Source organism: Harpia harpyja, chromosome 20 (genome assembly GCF_026419915.1).
Source record: "Harpia harpyja isolate bHarHar1 chromosome 20, bHarHar1 primary haplotype, whole genome shotgun sequence".
In the NCBI taxonomy this organism is placed as follows: Eukaryota; Metazoa; Chordata; class Aves; order Accipitriformes; family Accipitridae; genus Harpia; species Harpia harpyja.
This window is the reverse complement of record NC_068959.1, coordinates 7,999,540-8,022,144: the sequence shown is the minus strand read 5'-3', so window position 1 is coordinate 8,022,144 and position 22,605 is coordinate 7,999,540. Positions and strand designations below refer to the sequence as shown.

The 22,605-nt window shown below is 47.4% G+C and overlaps 1 protein-coding gene across 2 annotated transcripts in view; it reads right to left on the bottom strand.

The window, feature by feature from the left end:
- The window catches only part of GRIA1 (glutamate ionotropic receptor AMPA type subunit 1), a 129,654-nt gene extending 108,415 nt beyond the window's left edge, over positions 1-21,239 (bottom strand). For both annotated transcript variants that reach the window (XM_052816672.1, XM_052816673.1), the window contains exons 1-2: positions 20,981-21,239; positions 18,685-18,822 (exon numbers count right to left, since the gene is read on the bottom strand). In XM_052816672.1, the coding sequence (XP_052672632.1) occupies positions 18,685-18,822; positions 20,981-21,062 (220 nt within the window). In that variant the 5' untranslated portion in view covers positions 21,063-21,239. The remainder of the gene's footprint in view (positions 1-18,684; positions 18,823-20,980) is intronic.
- Between the last annotated feature and the right edge of the window lie 1,366 nt (positions 21,240-22,605).

The following is a 22,605-nucleotide window of genomic DNA, read 5'->3' as shown; positions in this document are numbered from 1 at the left end:
CTATAAAATTGTAAAAGTCACTACTCCAGTATTGTCTCTGAATAATAGCCCCAGTTTTAAATAAGAAAGCTTTGTAATCAGAATACATCTCCCACCTTTCTTCATTTTCATTTTTCCCACGAAAACCTGTATATGTATCAAGTGTTCTGAAGATCTCTTCCCCTCTAGGTACTTTTGGTGCAAGGTGGACAGATGAAAAGACTCACACTTGTGCCATCTGCAGGAAAAAGGTGATGGGAAAGGAAGGAAAGGGACAGATAAATCCCATTTTTTTCCTCCAGTTCCTTTTATAGTCAGCCCTTGGTTGATTTATACAAGAGAACAGAAAAGGCCTAGAGGCAAGACAGCTCATCTCTCTGTGACTGAAAACACACTCCCAACCCAAGTGGAGCTTGGGGAACTTGGGTGCAGGTTGCCCTTGGATTATTCTGCATGAGATTTTTTCGTAAGCTTTCAATTTGAAGGCTGTTACTCATCCCTTCAGCTCATGTCATGATGAAGTCCCTTGCAGAGAACAGGACCCAGAAGTAGGCTGCTCGACATCCTATATTGTGCAATTTAATTTGGTAAATTGCCTTTCCTGCACTGGTGCTATAAGGTGCTCAGCTGGACTCCACACACTAAATCTTGCCTCCCTGTGGAACTAGCCTGACACATCCCCAATGACACAGTGCAAACGCAGTTCTGCTGCGAGCTCACGTTAGGGAAGTTAATACCATTTCTATACCACATGCAGATTTCTTCTTCTGGAAAAAATAATATGGGCAGGACACAAAAGAGGCCTAGGGTACAAGGATCTATGGGGAGAACTGATACAAAGCTTTCAAAGGTAGCAAGAGAATAGGTGCCTTTGAATGCATCCCCAGAACTAGACTGTGAAAGGACAGGGAGAGGTAGGTCATTTACCCTTTTCCTATGCAAGCAGCTTGGAAATGTACTGCAAAACGTTGCGTCCTTAAATATCTTAACCCAGAATTGAACATTGGCTGTGCTTTTCAAAATGAGGCACAGGAGGGGACAGAAGGTGCCCAGGGGCCACAGAGAATTGAGCGAGGAAACCTGGAGTAGCAACCTCTCTGAAATAGCATGTACCTGCAAACACTGGCCACTGGGCAACCAAAATATCTGTTTTGTAGGACAGACCAGAGCTGCAGCTCTCTTTTTCTCTCTTTCTTATGAGTTTAATTTTAAATATATCTGATACCTGAGGAAGTGGTGGAGCCAAAGTCGCTGCAGCCTGGTAGACACCAGAATGCATCCTTCTGTCCAACACCGCTTCATGGCTCCTTCCAAGACATCCCACATGCATCTTTTAGCACCGTCCCATCTCACGTCCACAGCTGCAGTTTCCAGCAACCCCAGCCCTTCCCTCCTGGACTGCTGTCCCTCTGCAATTTCCCTTCATGTCCTGTCCCAAAACAGCCCATTATATAGCTCGTGCCCCACAGTTCTGCCCCCACTGCTCGCTCCTCAGCCTTCCTCTCCTCCTGGCCAAGAGAAGCTCCATTGGGATGGCAGGACATTTTGCTGCAGTGATATTCGCCCTGTGGATTTGGAGCCGCTTTACCCACAAGCTAACTCACCTCCCCCGAAATGGAAGACTGCTGTCTTCAGCCAAACTTCAGCACCTCAGCCTAACCAAGCATTTGTTCTCCCTGACAGCCTCTAATCACCAGTTAGCCAGTTTACCAAGGGAAAATTTTTATCCTTTCTGCTAGAATTCATTTTTATGACACCTACCGTAAGAGATTTAAAAAAATTAGGCATTAAAATGGTTTATAGAGGGTATTTTTATAATCCACTAAGCTGTTTTCCATTTCCACTGATATGACATCTCTCAGCTATAATTTATAAATGCCATCAGTTAACAGGCACAGAATCTTATCCTACAATTTCTCCTCTCGTATGCTTTTCCCATTTACACTTTCTGTTAAATCTTTGCTGTGCTGCTAAATCCAGAGAGATTTGGCCATAGCTGGGGGGGACGGGGGGGGAAGAAAAAGTTTAAGTAGCTAATTAGTGTCACTGGATTTGGGGCATCCTATCATGAAAGAATATAGAGGAAATGTCCTCAATATGTCCTCAATAAATATTTTGGGCATTTAAATAAGGCTAATGCCCCCCCTACACAGCAACCTCTAATATCCTCAGAAAATAAAAAGTTTTATAGGCAGTAAGTGGCTGCTTTCCCATATAGGGATGATGAGGACATCGTATCAGGCATAACGACTTTTCAGTGCATCTGACTGTCTCCACGGTTATTTTTGTTATTGATTGCAACTCAGAAGGGAGTCACTCTGGGAAGCACGCCTGCGTGTGCCAGGGTCCAACCTGCAGACATCCTGGGAGAAAGCGTTCATTTACAGCCCTCCCAGAATTCACTTCATACTTTGATAAAACCACAGAAATGCCTAACAAAAATTATAATTCTTGTAATAGTTAGACATTTTCTGCTTTTCTCTGCCAAGCTCAGACTGGAAAACTCCAGGCCTCACCATGATCACTGCTACTAAACCACAGCAGGGAAAACAAAACAGAACATACATTTTCCCTTATTTGCAACGTCTGCAGCATATCTACCTTGGGTCTGCTGGCAAACTTGTACTGGGCTGCTTCTAGTCTTTTGGTTATGGAAGGTCCTAACTCGGAAGAAGCAAGCCCAAAGGAATTGATTTTTGGCTTCTTTAATGTGGGCATAAAGAGATCTCCTTGACTCTGTCTAGGTTAAGGATGATTCATGGTTTGTTCAGACTCCTCAAAGGCCTGGTGGGTTTCCAGTCACAACCAGTTAAACACTTTGGGCAATTGTGGGAGGGAAGTGCCCCCAAACTGCCTTCCTTACGTGGAGTGGAGAGGAAGTTTGCAAGACACACGGAAATAGCAAGCCACTTGCCTACTAGCTTTTCGTCTAATGAAAACCTAACTCTAGTGGGGTGACAGGCTTTGTTCAGACAAGCAGAGGATCCACAGCCTTTCACCATTTTTTCCCTAAGGAATTTTGTCTGCAAAAGAAAGGTTTCGCTCAACTGAGAGTTATCGATAATCTTTCTTCAGGCCTTGAAGACCAAAAAGGAAAATTAATGGCACACTGGCTGAGCTGAATGGAAAAACTTCACCCACCGCGAGACCGCCTGGTACTACACAAAAGGGAAATCAAGAGAAGCCATCCTCCTCTGTGCAAGGGTTAGTATTTTAAATGCATCTCCGTGAATTTCTTCCCATCAGGAGATTAAACGCTTCCCTGTGGGCAGTGGTGGAGAAGGACAGCTGGTTCAGTCCCTCCTCTTCCGAAGTGGCTTAGTCATGTCAGCGTTCATCTCCAGCACTATGCTTGTCCCATCTCTGGCAAGGCAGCGTGGTGCAAAGGGTGTCAGCCAAGCTGGCCAGCCATATGGGCCAAATCCCAGTGCCACGTTTGGGGAGGAAGGCAAAGATTGAGACGAGCAGGTGAATCACGCTTTTGTCACTTCGGGAGCGGAGATGAATGAGCCTACACTACTGACATAAAGGACATTTTCCTGCTGTCATAACAGCAATGGGAAACAGATGGTGAATAATATGGACTGTGGCCACCCAGCATGGCCCCTTGGCACTTCCACTTTGCTGGGCTGCTCTGTGGCAAAGTCTGCTTGGGGAAATTGTTCCTGAGGATCCTGCATACAGAGGTAGTATCTGTTCACCCACTCAAAGCACCTATGGCCTTTACCCATATACTGCCTGGTGCTTCCAGGAGAAGAGGAGTAGCTCCCCCATCACTCCCCAGACATCATACCCTGCTGCTCATGTGCCAGCAGACACAGGAGAGCTCTGGGTACCCACCAGACGGCCATCCCTGCTTGCCAGGGATCTATGGACCCTCCCAAAGGGGGATCAGATTCATCAAGAAGAGCAAGGACTGTAAACGTGAGCCTAAGCAAGAAAATGAGGCCAATGCAGGACCGGCCAGAAATGCAAAGCTGTGTCCTTTTCTATGGGCAAGCGCTCACTCATGTCTCTCCACTTACTTATCAACCCTGGCAATCACAGAAAGCACATCCACCCTTCTGAGCACCCAGCCCTTTCCAGCTAAATGGATGCTGCTGAATCAGATGGGGCTCCAGATATTCCCAGGGTGGCTTTGATGGTGCATCATCAATGCCACCCCTTCCCATTGCCCCCCTGTCCAGTCTCACTGAAAAACAAAACCAAACAAAGGCACCAGGATGGGAGAGTACCCAAAAAACCCTTAAGATGTAACTTTCCCCTAAAGTCACCCTTCACATACAGTCTTGCACACAAGAGAAAGAAAAGTTACTGACACAGCCAAGGTTTCAAAGGCACAGGTAGGTCGTTTGAGGCTTGAAGTCAAAGTCTGTTAATTTTAGGACATGTCTGAAAAGTGATTAGTCTTTCATTCCTTGCAGAAAAGCCTACACAGCCCAATGCATCAGGTTCTGCTCTTTCAGGACTCTGTCCTTTTTTGTGCTGGTACCTTCGCTAATTGCACAGCCCCACAGTTAGAGTGATGGGACACAGTATCAGAGGAGGCATTTCACTGCACGCTTTAGCTGCTGTCTGTGGATGGGGCCAAACTGCAACAAATGTTGATTTAAAGGACACGTTAGAGGCTGCCTCTAATGTACTTCCCGGAAGCCTTCAGCTCCCATTTATCATCTGTCCCTGATGCTACAACTTGCCTAAAACTCAATTCTCTTTTTTTTTTCCTCAATACACCCTTTAACAAGGCCTTTTTTTTTTTTTTTTTTTTTTTTTTTTTTACACCATTCATTTCTTAGTGCATTCCTTGCACATTTTTTACCTCTCACTTCTTGAGAAAAAGAAGCCACTAGAGCTCCTCAGTCATCTGAGCTTGGCAGGAGATTCCTCTGACAAACCAGAAAACAAGGTGTAAGACCGATGCATGACCCCGAGGCAAGATCTCTCTCTGGGACAGATGAGGATCAGGGAAAGGGGATCAGCTCCCACACAAAGTATCCCAGAGCACCGTGCCAAACCAAGCCAGAGAGGAGGAGCCAAGTGCAACAACACAAGCTCTTCACCCTTCACCACAGCACAGCCAGGCTGGGAGCACCCAACACTGTCCTTTCCCCTTGTCCACCCAAAGCGTAACGGAGTCAGAAATAGCCAGAGATGGGGTGAGCGCTCCCGGCTCACCCATGCGTGGGCAGGAGGAAAGTGGACCATGGGAGCAATCCCAGTTCAGCTACCGTTAGAGCCTGTTCTACAGCAGACAGAAGCATCGCTACAGAACAGAAGAGCAGAAACACACACCTTCCTTGAAAAAAAAATCATTGAGCTATAACACTGCTTTTGGCTTGTTCTTTCATGAAAAAAAATGGTTTGGATAAAATAAAAATAAAAATACATTAATCCTATTTGTGCTATGCTCAAAACAGACAAACAGGGACACTTAGCATCACTTAGAACACACTACATCATATGTTCCTGGAGGAATCAGTAAAGAATAAAATGCCTTTAAAGATCTGATATTTGGTACTTACAGACCTAAGCTAACAATCAGGACGCCAAATATTCAGTAAACATATATAATGGTGAAACACTGCTGTGAGAGCCTACTAAACTCATGACAAGAGGCAGATGCAACAGGTGAACAGCAGAAACCACGACAGCCGTGAGATGGTCATGACATCTTAAGTATGGGGCTTGCAATGGTTACAGGCACAGACAGGAGCAGAACAGCCAAGAGGAAAACCCTGCTGCAGGGAAGGGAAGAACGAGCAAAAATCAGGGTGGAGCACAGCGTTGCTGGGCAAAATCTGCAGGAAAGGTAAAGACAGCAGCAACGGGATCACAGTCTACAGAACCTCCTCGAGTGCCTTTGGATCAAGCGAACCTTCTTTAGAAAGGGCTTGATCCGCAATCCAGGAAACGGATAGTGCAGAGCCAAGTATGTGTAGCCCTGATTTCCCTTCACACTGAAAAGATGTTTAAAAAACAAACCAAAATTAAGACAAATGCTGGCTTTGCTTGAAATAATTCATGCGTGCAAATTAAAGGAAGAAAGGTTAAACCACATGAACCAACTAAACATGAAAACTGAGAAAAATAGGTGCAGAGGGTCACAGTGCCCCATATCACCTGGGGACACCCCGCACGCACCAGCGCATCTTACCATCTCTCCTGCTGACTCTGACAGCAGATTCCCTTGAAGTACATCGGGAGCCCGGGATTTAAGCAGCCAGGACATAACAGCAGCCAAAACCACTGGTGTGAGCTCATAGCTGCTGCAAGGAGCATAATTAACATGGGCTTTCAGCACCTAACTGCTCTTTATAGCAAAGGAGGGTTGGATTTGGAGTGCCCACCTCAGACCGCTCAACATCTGCACAGGAGACCCCACGGGACCCTCGCCTGGACCCTCGCCCAGTGCATCGGGCAAAATGACAGGGAGGCACCCTTTGGCAGGGCTGTTTTGACTGCAGGTCTCTGGGTGCAGGGACTTGTTTGGGGCTGCAGCGTGGTCCCACAGCCCCTTTCCCACTGTGTAACTCCACACTTTGGGGGAGCAAACGGGCTGATGTGGTAGAGGAAGCGGTGCTGTGCTGAAACAGCATGAAATCCAGACCAGGCAGCAGCAGGTGCTTATTGTGGGTGCGATATTGTGTGTGGCAGACTTAACCTGCCTGGAGTTGCCTATATGGGGCTGGAATAGCCTCTTAACATTCCCTGCATCAGTATTTTGGGCAGAGAGAGAGAAGCAAAGGGCCCTCATTTCTTTCAAGGAATTTTTCAGAGCAGGGATGCTCTCAAACTTTTCAGAGGAAAAAGTGCATCTGCTGCACACTTCTCTCCCTGTCTGCCCTGGGCAGTGATACCCACGGACTGCTCCGGCTGCAGCTGGAAAAAAAGAAATCTCAGTGAGGAAGGAGATTTCTTCCCAAAGATGGACTCATTCCTGGCTTCCAGGTGCCAACTCTTAAAGCAAATTCTTTCAATCTCACAGCATCTTTAAGAAATGATAGATTGCACTGGCTCAGAGGAAACTGTCTGCTCCCTGATAATAAATGAGTTGTTAGCAGACTCCTAGATCCATTTGTGATCCAAAGGGTTTACAGCTGCTTCCCGTTTTCGCAATGCCAAAACCACAGAACACGAAGACGGCAAGGGATGGGAAGGCAGCCTCCTGCGCCTGTCTGCGTGCTGCTCTCCGGTGGCTAAAGGGAGACTGTCAAGTGCAATTTCCTCTTGATGGAGCCTTTTTTTAATGTAAATTTGTTGTTGTTGAAAGTGAATAATTCACTGCATTGGCTGCAGGCAAGGATAGCTAGGAAAAACATTGCAAATCTCACCCCTGCACACTACACCTCTGCAGCACTTCTTGCAGCTCTGGCCATGAAACATCCTATAGCATGAGCGCCCATAGTCCTACAGCAACGCACCTCGCTCCTCTGGCTGCAGCCCCCGCACAGCTCGATTAATGCAGACAGCACTGAGACAAACACACCTTCGCCAAAGGCTCCGCAGTCCCACCAGAGAAAGCTGCTGTACCTCAGTCATCTTGACCCTGATTCCCTCCACCCCCAGCCTCTATGACACCGCTCCAGATTTCACTGCACAGCCCTGGGAGCCAAAGGCAATGATTTTTTTTTTTTTCCTTTGGTTTTTAAAGTTGTTCTGCTCCAGTTGCTAGTTTGGATTCACACTTTTACTCTCCTTCCCAAGATAGGCTTGAAACAGTAAACCTGGATGCACATGGCTATCACACTCCTCTGAGATTGCTGTCAAATGGCAATCAGAACGCAGGACCAGAGCATGGTGGGATTCAGAGTATCCCCAGGATTTTCGGGTGTGCTTTGATCCAGGGTTTTGGGTCTAATTTGACTCAGCTGCTAAAGGATGCTACTTGGGAAATGACTTTGGGGGGGGGGGCAAACAGCTTTTTTTTTTTTTTTTCCCCCCTCAAAAAAGCTTACAAGATTAATTGTTCCAGTGCCATGCAGGGCTTAGCTGTGCTCTTCCCATTAGAGCTAGTGGGGATTGCTCAGTCAAATCCCCGGGTGCTATTTTGAAAATCTGACAGTTAGCATCTGAAGGCATTCCTCCCCTGATGATACCAACTCTATGATCCCCTGGAGCCTACTCCTAGGGAAAGGCAGTATCAGCCAGGAGCATATCGGCAGAAAGAGGGAGAGAGAGATCTGCTTAAAGACAAGACAGCAAAAGCAAACCCAGGCATCGTTGTTAGAGCACTGCAAACACTACTACCAGCAGCAAGCCCATGAAAAGTGAGAAATAGAAGAGGCTAAGAGGATGACAGCACGTCTCAGGACAACAGCAGGCCCTTGCCCTTGCGGGGCCACTGCAGTACTGTACCAAAATACAGAAGGTGAACCTGAGAAGAGCAGTTTCTATGCCATGAACATATGTTTTCTTCACTTCTTAGCAACATATCAGAATAGCACAACTGCAAACTGCCTGTTTGCAATGTGATGCCTGCTTTTATCAAAGCCTTTACAGGCTGCTCGCAGGGAGAGCAGGAAAACGTTTGGTACTGCTGAGGTATCACCTTCAGCAGAGTATTGAGGAATTAGCAGAAGTACATAATACAGCTGCAGACACTTTGGGGTAGGATTCATCTCACCTACCTCTCAAGGTCTCATGGTAAGCTGTCTAAGCCAAGTTTGTCACCTTGGCTTCCTGTACGACAAGGGAGATAAGCAGGCACCTCTGGAGGGCAACTCCTCCCGTACTAAGATGGGTGTCTAAAACAGTTCAGAAGGATTGCTCACTGGAGAGCTCTCCGCTGATTACAGAGGTAACCTTGATGAGTAGCTTAGACGAGGGCAACTAATCCCTTAGCCAGAGAAGTCAGAGGGGACAAATTCCCTTCTTCATGCTTTGAGGACTTAGGACCTGCTGCCTAAGGACACTGCTAAGGCATGTAAGCAGCAACATGGCATGAGCACCCTGGGTCAAGCTTGACCTTGGTTCTTCCCCTCTCTTCCTCTGTCCCTCCACAGACATCTAGCAAAGCAGAACTGACCTGATAAGCATGGAATCCTGTTGCTTTACCTACCTGGCATTTTGCAAAGGAAGGAGAAGTTCAATTAGGGCACAGTGCATCCAGCATTTGTACTGAGGGCACATGTAAGGGCTTCACTTGAGAACAAGCTTTGATGGGCTAAAGCTTCCCAAGCGAAGAGGAGAAGTTTGGGAATGGTCTCTTAACTGACAGCTGCTATCTGAGATGCTGTGCATTGGTTTTCCCAGTTCAGCGTAACTGTTAAGCCTCACTAAAACTATGACAATGTTTGAATGAGCTTCCTCTTTGACAGAGCAAGCCTGTACTCCAAACTAGTGCTAGTTACTCCAGAACAAGAGGTGATATGGGCTTTTTGGGGAAGGGCTCATCTCTGAAGGTGTGTGGTTGCTCTGGGACCAGGGTAGAAATGCTGGAGCTATCTCACCTCCTACCTGGGGGCTGCATGGTGAACTCACTGTCTCCCTAATTATTAGCACATAAACATGGGCACATCTGGGAACATTAAGAGCTGGTTTTCTAGTCAGCGGGTGACTGAAAATGGGTGACCTCCTGCAAGCCTCAGGACCATGTGGGGCTCTGTGGGTTCAGGAGAGGTGTTGGTGTCTGCTCCCACTGAGGTCTCTGCTGAGTCTGGCACGTGAGGCTGCTAAGGTGGAGGATGTTACGATATAGATAACTCAATGTTAGAAATCTGCCTGACTTCATCCCCACATTTCTTATGGGTTCTCAAACAAGTGATGACTCTTAATGCCTGTCAGCCTAGGCTACTCCAGGTCCCAGCCTCCAGCAACGCTCCGCTCTCCCCAAGGCCTCTGCCTTTGCTGTCCCCACAGGAAAGGAGCACGGGGACTCCCAGATTACCATCCCCACACCTCAAAGCTGCAGACAGTGGGTTTTGGTTGGCACAGCTGTAACAAGCTGAGCAGAAAAGACCCCAGAACCAGGACAGGCTGGAAGACCGAATTAATTCTGATTAAATCTGTGAAGTGCACTCAGCTCTGCCTTTGCTCAGGACGGACTAGGGACAGCTGCTGTGCCTGACTGTTTTTCTGGGACAGTGAACTGGAAACAGCATCACTGCATGGGCTGCACCGCAGCTCGCTTCCTCGTCCTTGCCTGCAACAACAACGTCCCCCCTCAGCCCCTTCCCCCACTGCAGCCGTATGTGGTTTGGCTTTCTATTACTTCCTTTGGTAGTTCATTAAAGACATTAATCACCTTCTGCACAAAGACATTTCTCCTGAACTCCCTGCAGGCCAGGCCTCTTTCTCAGCTGCAGCTCCACTGGCCGCTTCAGCCCTTTGCCGGCGGCCCAGACCTGCTCCCATTTCCCCGCTGATCTGGGTCCCTGCTAGACACCCATCGGGTGGTCACCCTCAAGCCTCCCCTGCCACACGTGCTCCAAAAAGAGCGTCCTTTCCAGCTAACCTTCACCCCACCGTGGTCTACATCTCAGCATTCCTTGTCTCCCTTTTCCCTGGCCAAATGGTCCCACCTCAGGACCAACACACAGCCGCCCGCTCACGTGCCTCATGCAACAAGCCCTATATAAATGGTACGCGCTCATCACGCGATAAGGATACAAGGCATTCTGCTGCACAAGGCTGAGGAGAAAGGGCAGTGGCATGTTGAGACTGTCGCAGCAGCAAGAGGGCTGCAGGCTGTTAAACACGCTGGCAGTTTGCAATACCTACTCCGCATGCAGGGGATTCCCTGCCCTAAGCACCGAGGTTTGGCTCTGCAGCAGTTGCAGCAAGGAAGAGGGAGGCGAGGAGCAAGCCGAGTGACGGTGCTGGCCAGATGGGAGACACCAGCAGGCTCCAGCTCATATTTGAGCAGGACACCGAGCCCTCAGAAAGCAAAACCTCCCCGGGCTTAGCTAAAGGCTGGAAAGAGATAAAGGAAAACTCCAGCTATGGCACGTCCACAGTTCCTCTAGAGCTGCTGCCTGTTCCCTTCCCCGTGCCGGCTCCAAGTGCTGCTCCTGACCCGGCGTTTCTCCATGCTCCGTGTGCTCTCTGTCAGGCTTTGCTCATCCGCACCCTCCCTATGAGCTCCCATGCTCGCTGCTAATTTTTTCGGCTCTCACCTGCCAGAATAGCAACACCGTCCTCCTTCTCGTGGATGGTGCTGAATGGGGTGTGGGTGCTGCATGGAAGGAAAGCTAACAAGGCTCGGGGCACTCAGGGGATATTGGCAGGCCAGTGGGAGAAAAACCACATCTGAACCAGTGTAGTCACTGATGTCTTTTGCTCGTGGAAGCTTACTGCTAGCAAAGATCAAAGCAAAGTGTTTGGGAGGGCAGGGAGTTGAGAAATAGCCCTCCCTTTCTCGTGAGATCCTTCGATGCTGCATCCAGGTTACCTACAGCAGCTTCTGTATCTCTTCCTCCGGCCCTCCAGCCCTCAATCTTTCGTCTCCCTCCCACTTCATCTCCATTAGCATAGTTACAGGACTTCGCTTATTAAATCAAAGCCAAGACTCCTATAGCATATAGAGAGATGCAGACACATATGCTATATCCACACAAGAATCCTGCCATCAGTTGCATGTTACATCTCAGTCTTAGACATCAGTTGTTTTCTTTTGCACTCCTCCACCCTGTCAAAAACAAATAAAGTCAAAAAATGAAAAGACCCTCTTGAAGAAGTCAAAATATGGCAATTTGTAGCTGTTACTCGCCTCTTCATTGCCTCTCACTGCTATTTCCTCAGGGGATCAATCAGTCCTGCAATGCATAAGCATGTCTCATCCCGAACTGCAACCCTGGACGAGTTGACAAGGGTGTGGTTTGCAGAGAATAGAGAAAAAACCTGATATACATTAATAAAAAGAATCAATGTTGCTGGGGTTATTTTTGTCCTTTGGTGTTGTGGTGGGTTTGTTTTTTTTTTAAGAATGCCCCAGAGGGAACAAGTGGGTCTGGCTCCTAAAGGGCAGCATGAGAAAATCAACTGGAGTCTCGTTACTATGTAAGCTAATGAGAGATCAGTTCAGCAGGTGAGCAGGGAACAGTTTCTGCCAGATAGCATGCTGTTATTATTCTAACCATTCAGTATTATTTTGAAATATTTTTTTGCTGGGATTATGGTGGATTGCTAATGGCTCAGTTCGGCCCTTCTTCTGCATCTTGCCTAATATCTGACTTCCTCAGGAGTCCTTGTAACCTCCCAAAGGACATCCCACGCTCTACCAGACGGCACTTTTCACGGGGAAAAACGTTATCCTGTTTCAGTCCTACACAACTAAAAGCAGTGAAGTAAAACCCCATCTCTCCTTAAAGGAATGCCGTTGAAATAAATGCATCTTTGTCTTCAGACTTGTGTTAATACCGCACCCCGGAGAATTTGGATCTGCAGAATATTAAAGTCTCCCTGACTTATTGCCTCTTTAAGGAGCATGTTGATTTTGTGTTTGCTCTGAGCTCCACGTGTTGCTGAAGCTAACCAGGACTGTTTCCATTTCTACTGGCAGAGAGCTGTTGCCTTTGGGGCCCTAACCCTATTAAGGGAAATGTAAACGTATATATCTAAAATTCCCACTAGAGTTTTGGAAAGGAACAGCGTGCTTCCCCACGCTGCCTTCTTTGCAGCCACATGAAGATTTCCACTCTCACCTTGCGAATATGCCAAAAAATAAAGCCGGTGCGTTTCTGGCTTAGTAGGATCCCTATCACATGAAAAAGCTTTATTTTTAGAGAAGAAAGGATAAGCTGTGAGTGAAAACTGTGACTGTCACACAATGGACAGGTCTGGCCTCTGCTGCTCGCTGTTTCTCAAATCCCTTCTCTGCCTGCTGCAGAGCCCAAATTTTACTTCTTCACTTTCTTTATTGCTTGTCACCAATGAGTATTCGGGATCCTTTCCAGATGAGCAGATAGATTTGCAGGTGTGAAATTCCCCTTATTCCTCCTCTGATTTTTCCTAATTGCGTCATATCAGCTTTTCTCCCCAGGCACCACTCCCACAGCCCAGGATAAAAATGAAATACATAAAAATAGTCATGCAAAGAGTAAGTGCCCCCATGCCCTTTGGAGAGAAATGGACACACAAGACCGGGGGAAACCCGTTCCTGATGCCTGGCGTGCACTGCCAGCCTCTCGGCAGGTCTGCCTTCGCCAAATGACAGTGGAGCCCCATCAGTGTCCCTGCTGATGATATTGGCCCACCATCACCCAAGGCTCTCTGTGTCCAGATCCATGAAGGCAGACAGACAACCTGCCCTGTCCTGGCAGCCATAGCCGAGGAAATGGCTCAGCACTCGTATTTCAAATGCTTTTCCTTCTTGGGGAAAGCATACGGGAAAAGCTCCCACCTTCTGCAGCGGCGGCTGTGACTGCCGAGCACCCGGTGCTCCCCCCAGTCCCCCGGCAGAGACCTTGGACACAGGAGGCTGGTGTCACCCCCAGGACCACTTCCTCCCAGTTTGGCAGGGTTTTGCCCACAGCACCCTCCTTAGGGCTGGACCTGACTCTGTAAGGTGCTGGCATCTCACTAAACAAACATGCACTTCCTAGAAAGCTACAGCCCTTCCCTGCCAGAAATTGAGCATCCTTAACCTCAGTTTGATCTAATGTGAATTGATGCTCTATGATTCATCTGCCTGCATCACATCTTTTCCTATTACAAAATCTAAGGAGATGTATTTCCTTGTAGTACCTATGGTGTGTTAATCAGACTGCATCTGATCGTTAAATCCATGTTTCTGTTGGTTTAACTCACATTAAATAGTCATAGCTAGCATCCTGAGCTCTGCAGGGAAAAAAAAAACCCCAAAGCATTTACATGAGATTTCTGACACTGTGAAAATAAAAACAAGTCTACCAACACCACAACAATTACATACTATTACAGGGCTGGGCTTATTTAGACTGTGGAAGTTTAATTATAAAAATTGCATTTTAATTGATTGCTGCTGGAATAATTACAGCAACACCTTTCCAAGAAATGGCGACCATCATATGTTTGTCAACAAAGAAGCTTCCTTTAAATTCAACATGCAATAATTGTTTAATTAAGCCAAATTTAGATCCTCGTTTGAGAACATTCAAATGTGCGCCTATTCCTTCCTGTCTCTGAGAGGTAATTTAAGAGATAAAAAGCAATCTCCAGAAATTCTCTATCTATATACGTAAGTATCCAAGAAAAAGAAGAAAAAGAAATACTTCATTTCATAGCTGATCTGGATCTAAGCTTGCTGCTATTGATAAGAACATAAGCACAGAGTGAGTGATCACTACAAATCCCTCTCTAATTGGTGCTGGGAGGCCTTCATAAAATATGAACAGACTCCAAACTACGTGTTCATTTTCTAATATGCAGAACGGATTCAACTGTTGATATGCTAGCAGCACCCACAGCCAGTACTCAGTATGAGGACCCCACAGTAACTGTAGCTGTGCCTACATGGAAGGAGAGGGATAAATAATTCACTGTTTTTCAGCCTCTTTCCAACACCTAAGCATGCAAAAGCTGATGGCTGCAGCAGCAAAGCTACAGGGCTCAGTGATGAACAGAGGTTTTTTAGTTGCTGGTCATCCCTGCAAAGCGGCCTGAGTTTTGCAGGGACACATTTACCAAGCTGGTGACTCACCTTCCGCGAGTCCCTCTCAACAGGGCACGTCTCCCAGGTCACTGCCAGGGAAGTTTGTCACTGAGCCATCATCTTCCCCGGGTATCGAGAGCAACCACCACCGTCTGCCTGATGCTGCCGGGGCTCACCCGGGGACTCCAGCCAGAGGCTGAAAGCAGGAGTCTCTGCACCACAAATTAAATAAAGCTATGGAGCTCTGGCTGAAACAACTTGTATTCCCCAAGGAGCTGGGCTATGCACAGGATGGAGATGTGCATTACATGTGCACGAATGGAAGCTGAGATGAAGAGTAAGAGAAAACTATTCTCGGCACTGGTTGTCTCAAGTAAGCAACCTCTCATCCCTCTGCTGCCAACAGGACACGGTGCTTGTGCCCACTGCGGACCTCCCAGGGGTAGGAATTTGCAGGTCTCTTCTAAGCTTCGGACCTCCTGCATCCTTGCATCTGGCAGAGAGCACCCCTCTTCCTGCACCTCTCAGCTCTGACCTGCAGCATCAACTCTGCCGTGTCAGGTCTGCCCCGAGAGCCGTCAGTCACAGCAAAACCCAGTAAGGCAGAGTTTTCTATCAACTGTGTTGAGGCTGTAAAGCTTTTTTCCAAGCATGGCTGAAGACAGAACCTGTGAACATGTCTTTAATGCTGATCAGAAGGGGTTTGCTCTGCTACGTCACTAGCCAAACCTTTCAGCTACACCACACCAACATTTTACCCTTTATAGTCACCTTGTGCTGCTATATACTTCTGCTAAAGGAAGGACTCTAAATTCACCTTCCCTCTAAACAATTGCCTTGGCCTTTGAAGAAACGGCAAAAAAATATAAACTCTCCTAACCTTTAGTTAAGAACACTCAAAGCGGCAGGTGTGTATTTTCATACCGGTAAGCCACACCACGCACCCAGCTGCACACACAGAGCCTGTTCATTACCTTCTATTCTGTGGGATGGAATGAATTCAGAAAGATATTTCAGTTATTGAAATATGCCCATGTTTCAGTGATGCAACAACATTAGCACCAACCACACACATAAAATATGAGGTTACCGCACTTTGTATCTACTACCTATTTTTGCTTTCTTAATGGTTATGGTTTGCTTAAAATCATACTCTACTGATGTGTTATGCACAGGGACCACAGGATCCATAGATTGACGTTGCCCCACACAATCACTGCGTAACAATAAAAAGTCCACAACTGGAAGCAGCAGAAATGCGAAAGTTATTGCTGGGCTGTCACAGCGACAGCCCAGCGACAGCAGCAGCCTCCTGATATTTTACAGATTTATCACTTCCATGGGTATTATTGTTACCAATTTACGATCATCACTAGCACATCATTAACAGCTCCCTATCACTGTCACCTGCGCACAGATGGGTGCATCTCATACTGTAAATTCACCCACTGTCACACCAAAGCTTGCTCATCCTAACTGGTAAGCAGAGATATGTCAGGCAGAGGTAGACAGTGTCACAGTTGATGCTGAGATACATTTTGCATACGATCTACTTAGACAGGATGCTGTCATTTTGCTGCAGTTCATCCCGCCACTTCATCATCCCCCTGCAAGCTGCCCAACAAGGTTTTTTGCTTCTGCCATCACCACGGATTCTTAATATATATTCTGTATTTTGAATGATGCTGCTTCAGGCACTTGCCGTAAGGACTACATCTAGCACACGAGGCCGGATCCTAGCACGAGGCAGGACTTGCCATGGGGCTGGGACCTACTAGTCTTCCTCAGATGTCCTACTGGAGACCCTGATAGGGGCAGCACCAGGTTTCCAGGGTCTGAACACCCTTGACTTAACCATCAGAGAAACAGGTAACGCCAATGACAAGGAAACGCTGTGTTCTCTATCTCCATGGGAACAAAACCTGGTACTTTTAACTGGTAGCATGGCCAGTCTTTTCTCAGAAGATAAGGACCACTGCGTAGGCGGGGTTTTTATTTGCTGTAAATAAACAGATCTTTCTCCTGATATCTAGTCTTGGCAACCAGGAAGGGAATTTGCTGGAAGATGAGGAAGGAGATAATACCTGGCAAAAGTTTCACTCCAGCCTCAGAGTACTAAAACCAGGTCTCCTAACAGCCTGGGTTTTTTGGGTAGGGTTTTTTTTTTTCCCCTAGGGTACATGGAATAACACCTTCTTTTGTACTTACAAAACAAATGCTGCCTTCCATAGTCAGGAAGAACTTAGGAATTTTTTAATTATAAGAAAAGAAAAATGAGGACAAGTGAAGTTGGACTGTGCGGAGTGCTTTGCCGGTCTGATCTAGGACAATGTGCCCTACATAGAGCTCAAATATAACATCCTTTGGGAGGTTGTCTTGCTTCCATTCAGCTTTTGTGAGACCACCCCCGCCCCCGTGGTACTAATGACAGATTTCTGAAGCATAACTAGTATCGTGGTCTTGCTATCAACATTAATGCTGTAAACAAAACCATTAGTGGCAGGCGTAGAGAGGGAGGGAAAACTACGTGCAGATGGAGAATTTATTCTAGTGATATTCTTGCAGCTCCTGCTTTCTTCCTGCTATCAGCACTGAAATAGCTCGTCCCCAGCCACAGTCAGCAACTCTACCCCAGGTGGGTGACGCTTTCCCTTGATAGGTACAAGGTCTGCCTTTTTTCTTCTATTTGTCTCGTTTTCCTGCCAAGGAAGTGCCACTAGATTGAGCTCAAATAGTTGCTCTTCCTTGATGGAAACCTTGTAGTTGGCAAACAGAAAATCTTTAGATGTGTCATTAGACACTCCAAAGAAAGTGTGGCCAAATTATTACCTCTCTCTCCTATGTCATACTGCCCAGGAAATTCCTGCATTCTGGTATTTGAAAACCCTCCAACAGAAAAAAATCACAACTTTTTTTTTTTTTTTTTTTCTTCAAAGAGCCTTGTTAATTCTCCTCTTGTACATTCCTGGTTCTTTTTGCAGGAAAGCATTTTTCTCTCCTGTGTATTTCTTAGCAGAGAGAACAGTTTGTGTCCACCTCTACCCCACTCTCCACATGACTAAACTGCAGAGAGGATATTTCAGTGAATCACAAGGATACTACGGACGTGAGCCAACAACAATCCAACAGGCTCTACAAAGGGAAGGGTTCCTCCAGTCCCTCCTGACAGTCCTCATACACACACACAGGCTCCGAGAGTGAAAGCGCTGTCTGACACCAGGTCGAACCGAGAAATTTTTTGTGTATCGCATGCCTGCAGTGTGAGCCCCTCGTGCACAGCACCATGCTGCTTGCTGCAAGGGAAGCAAATGCTGCAACAGTCCCTAATGCAACCATAGAACTGTGTTATGGGTTTTGTTTTCCTCTGGTTCCCTCCCTCCTGGTCTTACTTGTTGCTGCTAATCCTGGCATTACCTGGCGAGCCAGTTTTTTCTTTTCCCAACTATATCATATAACAAGAACAGCACAGCTAAAGTGCTGTGCTTTAGCAGGGTGCAGATACACCCTAGGATCGACTCTGCAGTGCGAATTCAGTTCTTAATACTTGTTTTTAGAGCCAATAACTTCACTCATTCTTGAAACTAGAACTCTCTTACCTCTGTCATTATTAGGCATGCCCCTTATTGTGGATCTGGACTCCACTTGCACCAAGCTGCTGTTTTCTGCTAGGTCTTTCTTAAATTACAAGGACAGATGGCTAAACTGGGGCTGAAGAAGTTGTTCACACTGAACAGAGACTTCTGTGCACCCCGTGGGTGGAAAGGGGTGTCTTTGTTGTACTATAGTAAATATAGAAAATGGGCTATAGGAAATATGGCAACGAAACCTGAACGTAGTGAGTTGGGCAGAGAAACAAGAGGAAATGAATTGTTGGGGGTTTTGCACCACTTTGGAAGCAATGAAAGAGAAAACGCAAAACATGCTGAATAACTGCAGCACTACCTCATCCCTATGCCTTAGCACAAACCAAAATGATTCAGAAATCCTTCGCCTGTGTGGTTGGGGTTTTCTTGCACAGACCCTAAAGGTGAGTTGCACATTTGGAGCAAGATGTCCCATATTTCAGACAGAAAAAACACCCAGTCAGGAATAAATGAATCAAAGTAAGAGAAACCACGGCAAACGCCGCTACTTACAGGTGTATGTCATTTCAAAGCTGTCGCTAATGTTCACAATGTCGATCTGGGGAAGGAGCTTAGGGGGTTCCGTGAGCTGCGACAACGCAAACCTAAAAGCTGCATGTTCCTGGGACTGTTGATTAGGAAATAACCCCCCTGGAGAGAAAAACAGAACGACAAGAAACGTCTTAAGCACGCCCATATTAGCAACCTCTTCAGTCCAAAATATTCGTGTGAGCAGAAGCTACAGCTCCCCAGCCCAGGGAGTGCCTGTACACTCGGAAACCCTCCAGTATGCAAGACTCTGGGGGGTTCATGCCCACTGTGGACAGGCTGGGAGCAGAAAACCTTTCCAGCCCATGCATTATGTAACGCCGGGATCACGTACCGGAGCCCTGATGCATCCCTGGATCTGGCAACCTGCGGGGTCGGGATGAACCATGGGGTTTGGCTCAACCTCCTCACCCCCCATAACTTTAAGAAAGAGAAATGGAAGCGCTGTCAATGTTACCTTCATAAAGGAGGAATAAGAGTCTCTCTTCCTCCTCCTCTCACTTGTAATTAGGCTCAATTTAAATCCTGCTAAGAGGAGGGGTTTGCTCCAGAAGGGGTGCAGGGGTTCCCCCCACACTATGGGATGCCGGGGTACGGGGCAGACTGGCTGAGCCTGGCCCGACAGGCGCAGCGTTGGGTGGATAGGGACAGGGCTGCGAGAGCCAGAGCGATGTGGGACCCATGGCCAAACAACTGCTGCTACTGGAAGTTTGCTGCATGGAAAAACCCTAAATTTAACAGGTGACAGCGGCCAAACTCAAAGAGGGCAGGAAATCAAAAGCCTGACCCTCAAAGGGATCGATCTGAGCAGAAGTACAGACAAGCCCAGAAGCACATGATGATAAAAATAGGATAGGAATTGGGACCAGGCTGGACCTAGGTTCAGAGCCTTTCTACCCCATGGACCTGGAACGAAGTGCTGCGATAACCCGGCCCTAGGAAAAGTTTCCTGCTGTTCCCCTAGCAAGAAACTTGGCTTGCGGCAGATCCCTTCACAGCCTCCAGAAAGATGCTATTAAATTCAGACTGTCTTGTAACCTATATACATTTAAACGGAGCACTGTTATTAGGGAAACAAAGCACTTAGCAACAGGGTAGAATTAAAATAAAGAGGCAGAAAGTATCAATGCCCACCCTCCAGGGCAGATGGCTTGGGGAAGAAACAAATGTGCAAAGACCGGCTATCAACGGCACTTTGCACATCTTTAGTATAGAGGGCATCTCCTGGTTGGGTGGAAAGGTCTATTTGTGCACGAACATCCCCCCACCTCCCCCGTTCCTCCCACCCCCCAGCCTAACATGGGTGTCAGAGGAATAAGATGCTAGTAGCTGAGTTAAGCTATTATATGTGTTTGTTGAAATGCAAAAAATCTGGGATGTTGCACAAATTTGGGGTAAAGGGGAGGCACAAAGGGAGGGAGACAGGGATGCAGCATCAACAGCAGTAAAAGCACGGATTGTGCAGCTGGACTCAGGCAGGAGTTGCCTGAACTTGGTGGATTAGCAATTGATTGGCATTGTAAAGAGAACGGAGGCGGGAAAAAAACCCCGGCATGCAAGGGAAGAGAATTTGGGGCTAGGTTACAAACCATCATCAATAAAGATCAATGGGAGAGTAATAATAAAGCTGGGGAGGGAGGGAGAGGAGCACTGAGAAGTTACAGGAAGGGAGAAAGGAATCAAACAGGCACTGCTGGTGCGCAGGGGAAGCAAGTAGCATGAAATGAAAAGAGACTTCAATGCAAAATCCTCCTCCAATAGCTCTGCCCTTATTCTTTAGCAACAACAACAGAGAGCGCCTGTTTGTTACCTCTCGTCCCAGTTACCTACAGATGAGAGCATCCTCACAAAAATGTATAATGCGACCGCTGATTTTGCAAATGCAGCAACGCACAATGGCAGCCCAGGCATTTCTCAGAGCAAGAAACAGATATTTTTTTTCGTGCTTCCTCCATTTCAGGGGCACTTTTCTCCCTCTGTGTTGGTGTGTGTGCAGGCATTTATTTCCAATCTTCCCCTCCCCCAAAGCCAAATTGATACATCTCTGCTCTTGCAAAGCTGGTACCAAGGCACAAATCCAGCCCTCGCAGTTCACCCCCTTGCTCGCCCTCATACACACACACACACACACGTATATACACACGCACATTTTGCCTTTCCGAGCAAACGAACAGGTCAGTTTGCCCCCATCGCCCCCTCTCCACCCCTACCCACTTGCCAGGGAACATCGCTCCCAGACAGCCCCGAGACCTGCACTCACCTATCTGGATATTGTTGGGGAAATTGGCCCCTAACACCGCCCCTAGGAAACTGGTGCAGAAGAAGGCAAAAATGTGCTGCATATTCCCTTTTGCATTGGCGAAAAAGAAGCCCAGTTCCAAGCATAGATTTGATTTTTCCCCCGCTCTGCTCTCTTTAGCTGCCTCTCTCGCCTCCCCTCCGCTGCGCCTTCAGGGTTGCGCGTCTCCCTCGCTCGGAATCCAGCGCTGAGACTGCTGCTTCACACCGCCTGGCAGCAGGATTAACTGAGCCCCGTGAGAAAGAAAGAGAGAGCCCGCTCCTCATCCACATCCCTCCCCCGCCACACACACCACGCACACGCACACGCACACACCCGGCGCTCCCACCCAGCTCCTTCCCCTTCTCCCAGTCGGGGCTCAACAACCGCATCTTCCTCCTCCTCGCCCCGGCTATTCCCCCCGGGGGTCCTGGCTGGGGGCTCTAAGGGCAATTCCCACCTACCCCTAAATTCCCGGCTTTCCCCCTCAACTTCTCTTGGCAGGAGCTAGAAGGAACCTGCGAATCAGTAGGTGGCAAACTCCTCTAGAGAAAGGGCTTAAACTCCTCTGCCTCTGATCCATCGCTTCCCAACCTGGGCTCTCACCCCTGGGTCCAGGAGTTGAACAGATCAGTCTCTACAGCCTGGCTCGTTAGGATAACAAAGAGGGTCGTATCCTGCAAACGCGCCTTGGAAGGGAGGATTTCAGAGGAACGGACAAGAGATCCCGAAGGATGAAAAAAGGAATCCCCCACCATCACCTTTCTCGTTGATTTTTCCTGCCCAGTGTTAATCTATGAGGCATTTCATCCCTGTGCTTGATGCGGAAGAATCCGTGCTCATCAGCACCATCAGATAGGGCAGGCTTCTGAAATTAGGTGGCTATTTTAGCCTGGATCATTATAGGAGCTGGTTTGTAGCAGTTTTAGTGAGATTGGAGCTTATTTGACCGTAAGCAGCTTTGCTCAAAAACAAAGGGGGAAAAGAAAATCAATAAAAGTAACAACGAGAAAAACCAGCTCCTAGGGACAACTTGGGGTTTAGAAATATTTGAGGAAGAACTGGTGGGAACACAGAGCCATAGCCATCTCAGAAAGGAGACAAAATTCACCCATTCCCCTCTGAAACACATAAAGTTCCAAACCAAACTTGGGGCCTCTTGTGCCAGAACCTGAATATCCATGTCCAAGCAGAGAGATTCTGTCCTTACCGTTTGCAGCCTTAATACACACAAGGGGTAAAGAGCAGAGAGGGAACAGAAAAAAGGATGTTTGTGGCAGTTAAAAGTAGGACTCAGATGCCCCGTGTCTTGGTTTGGTGTAGGGTGCCTTACCCTGGTCCCCAGTCTCCATCTCCAAAAGCACGTGGTTAAATTGGAGGAGCATCAAAGAGTGGTGACTGATGTTCAAAGGTTGGGAATTGCTCCTGCGTAAGGAACAGTTGGACAAACCAGAACTCTGCAGAGTGGGATAACCAAAATGGGATGTCCAAAGCCTACAAAATCTGCAGTAGCACAGAGACTTTCCCTGTTGGCAACAGGGTCCAGCTGTGACATAACTTCATGGTGCAGGGTCAACAGGACTCTTTATATCCTCAAGCCTTTTATG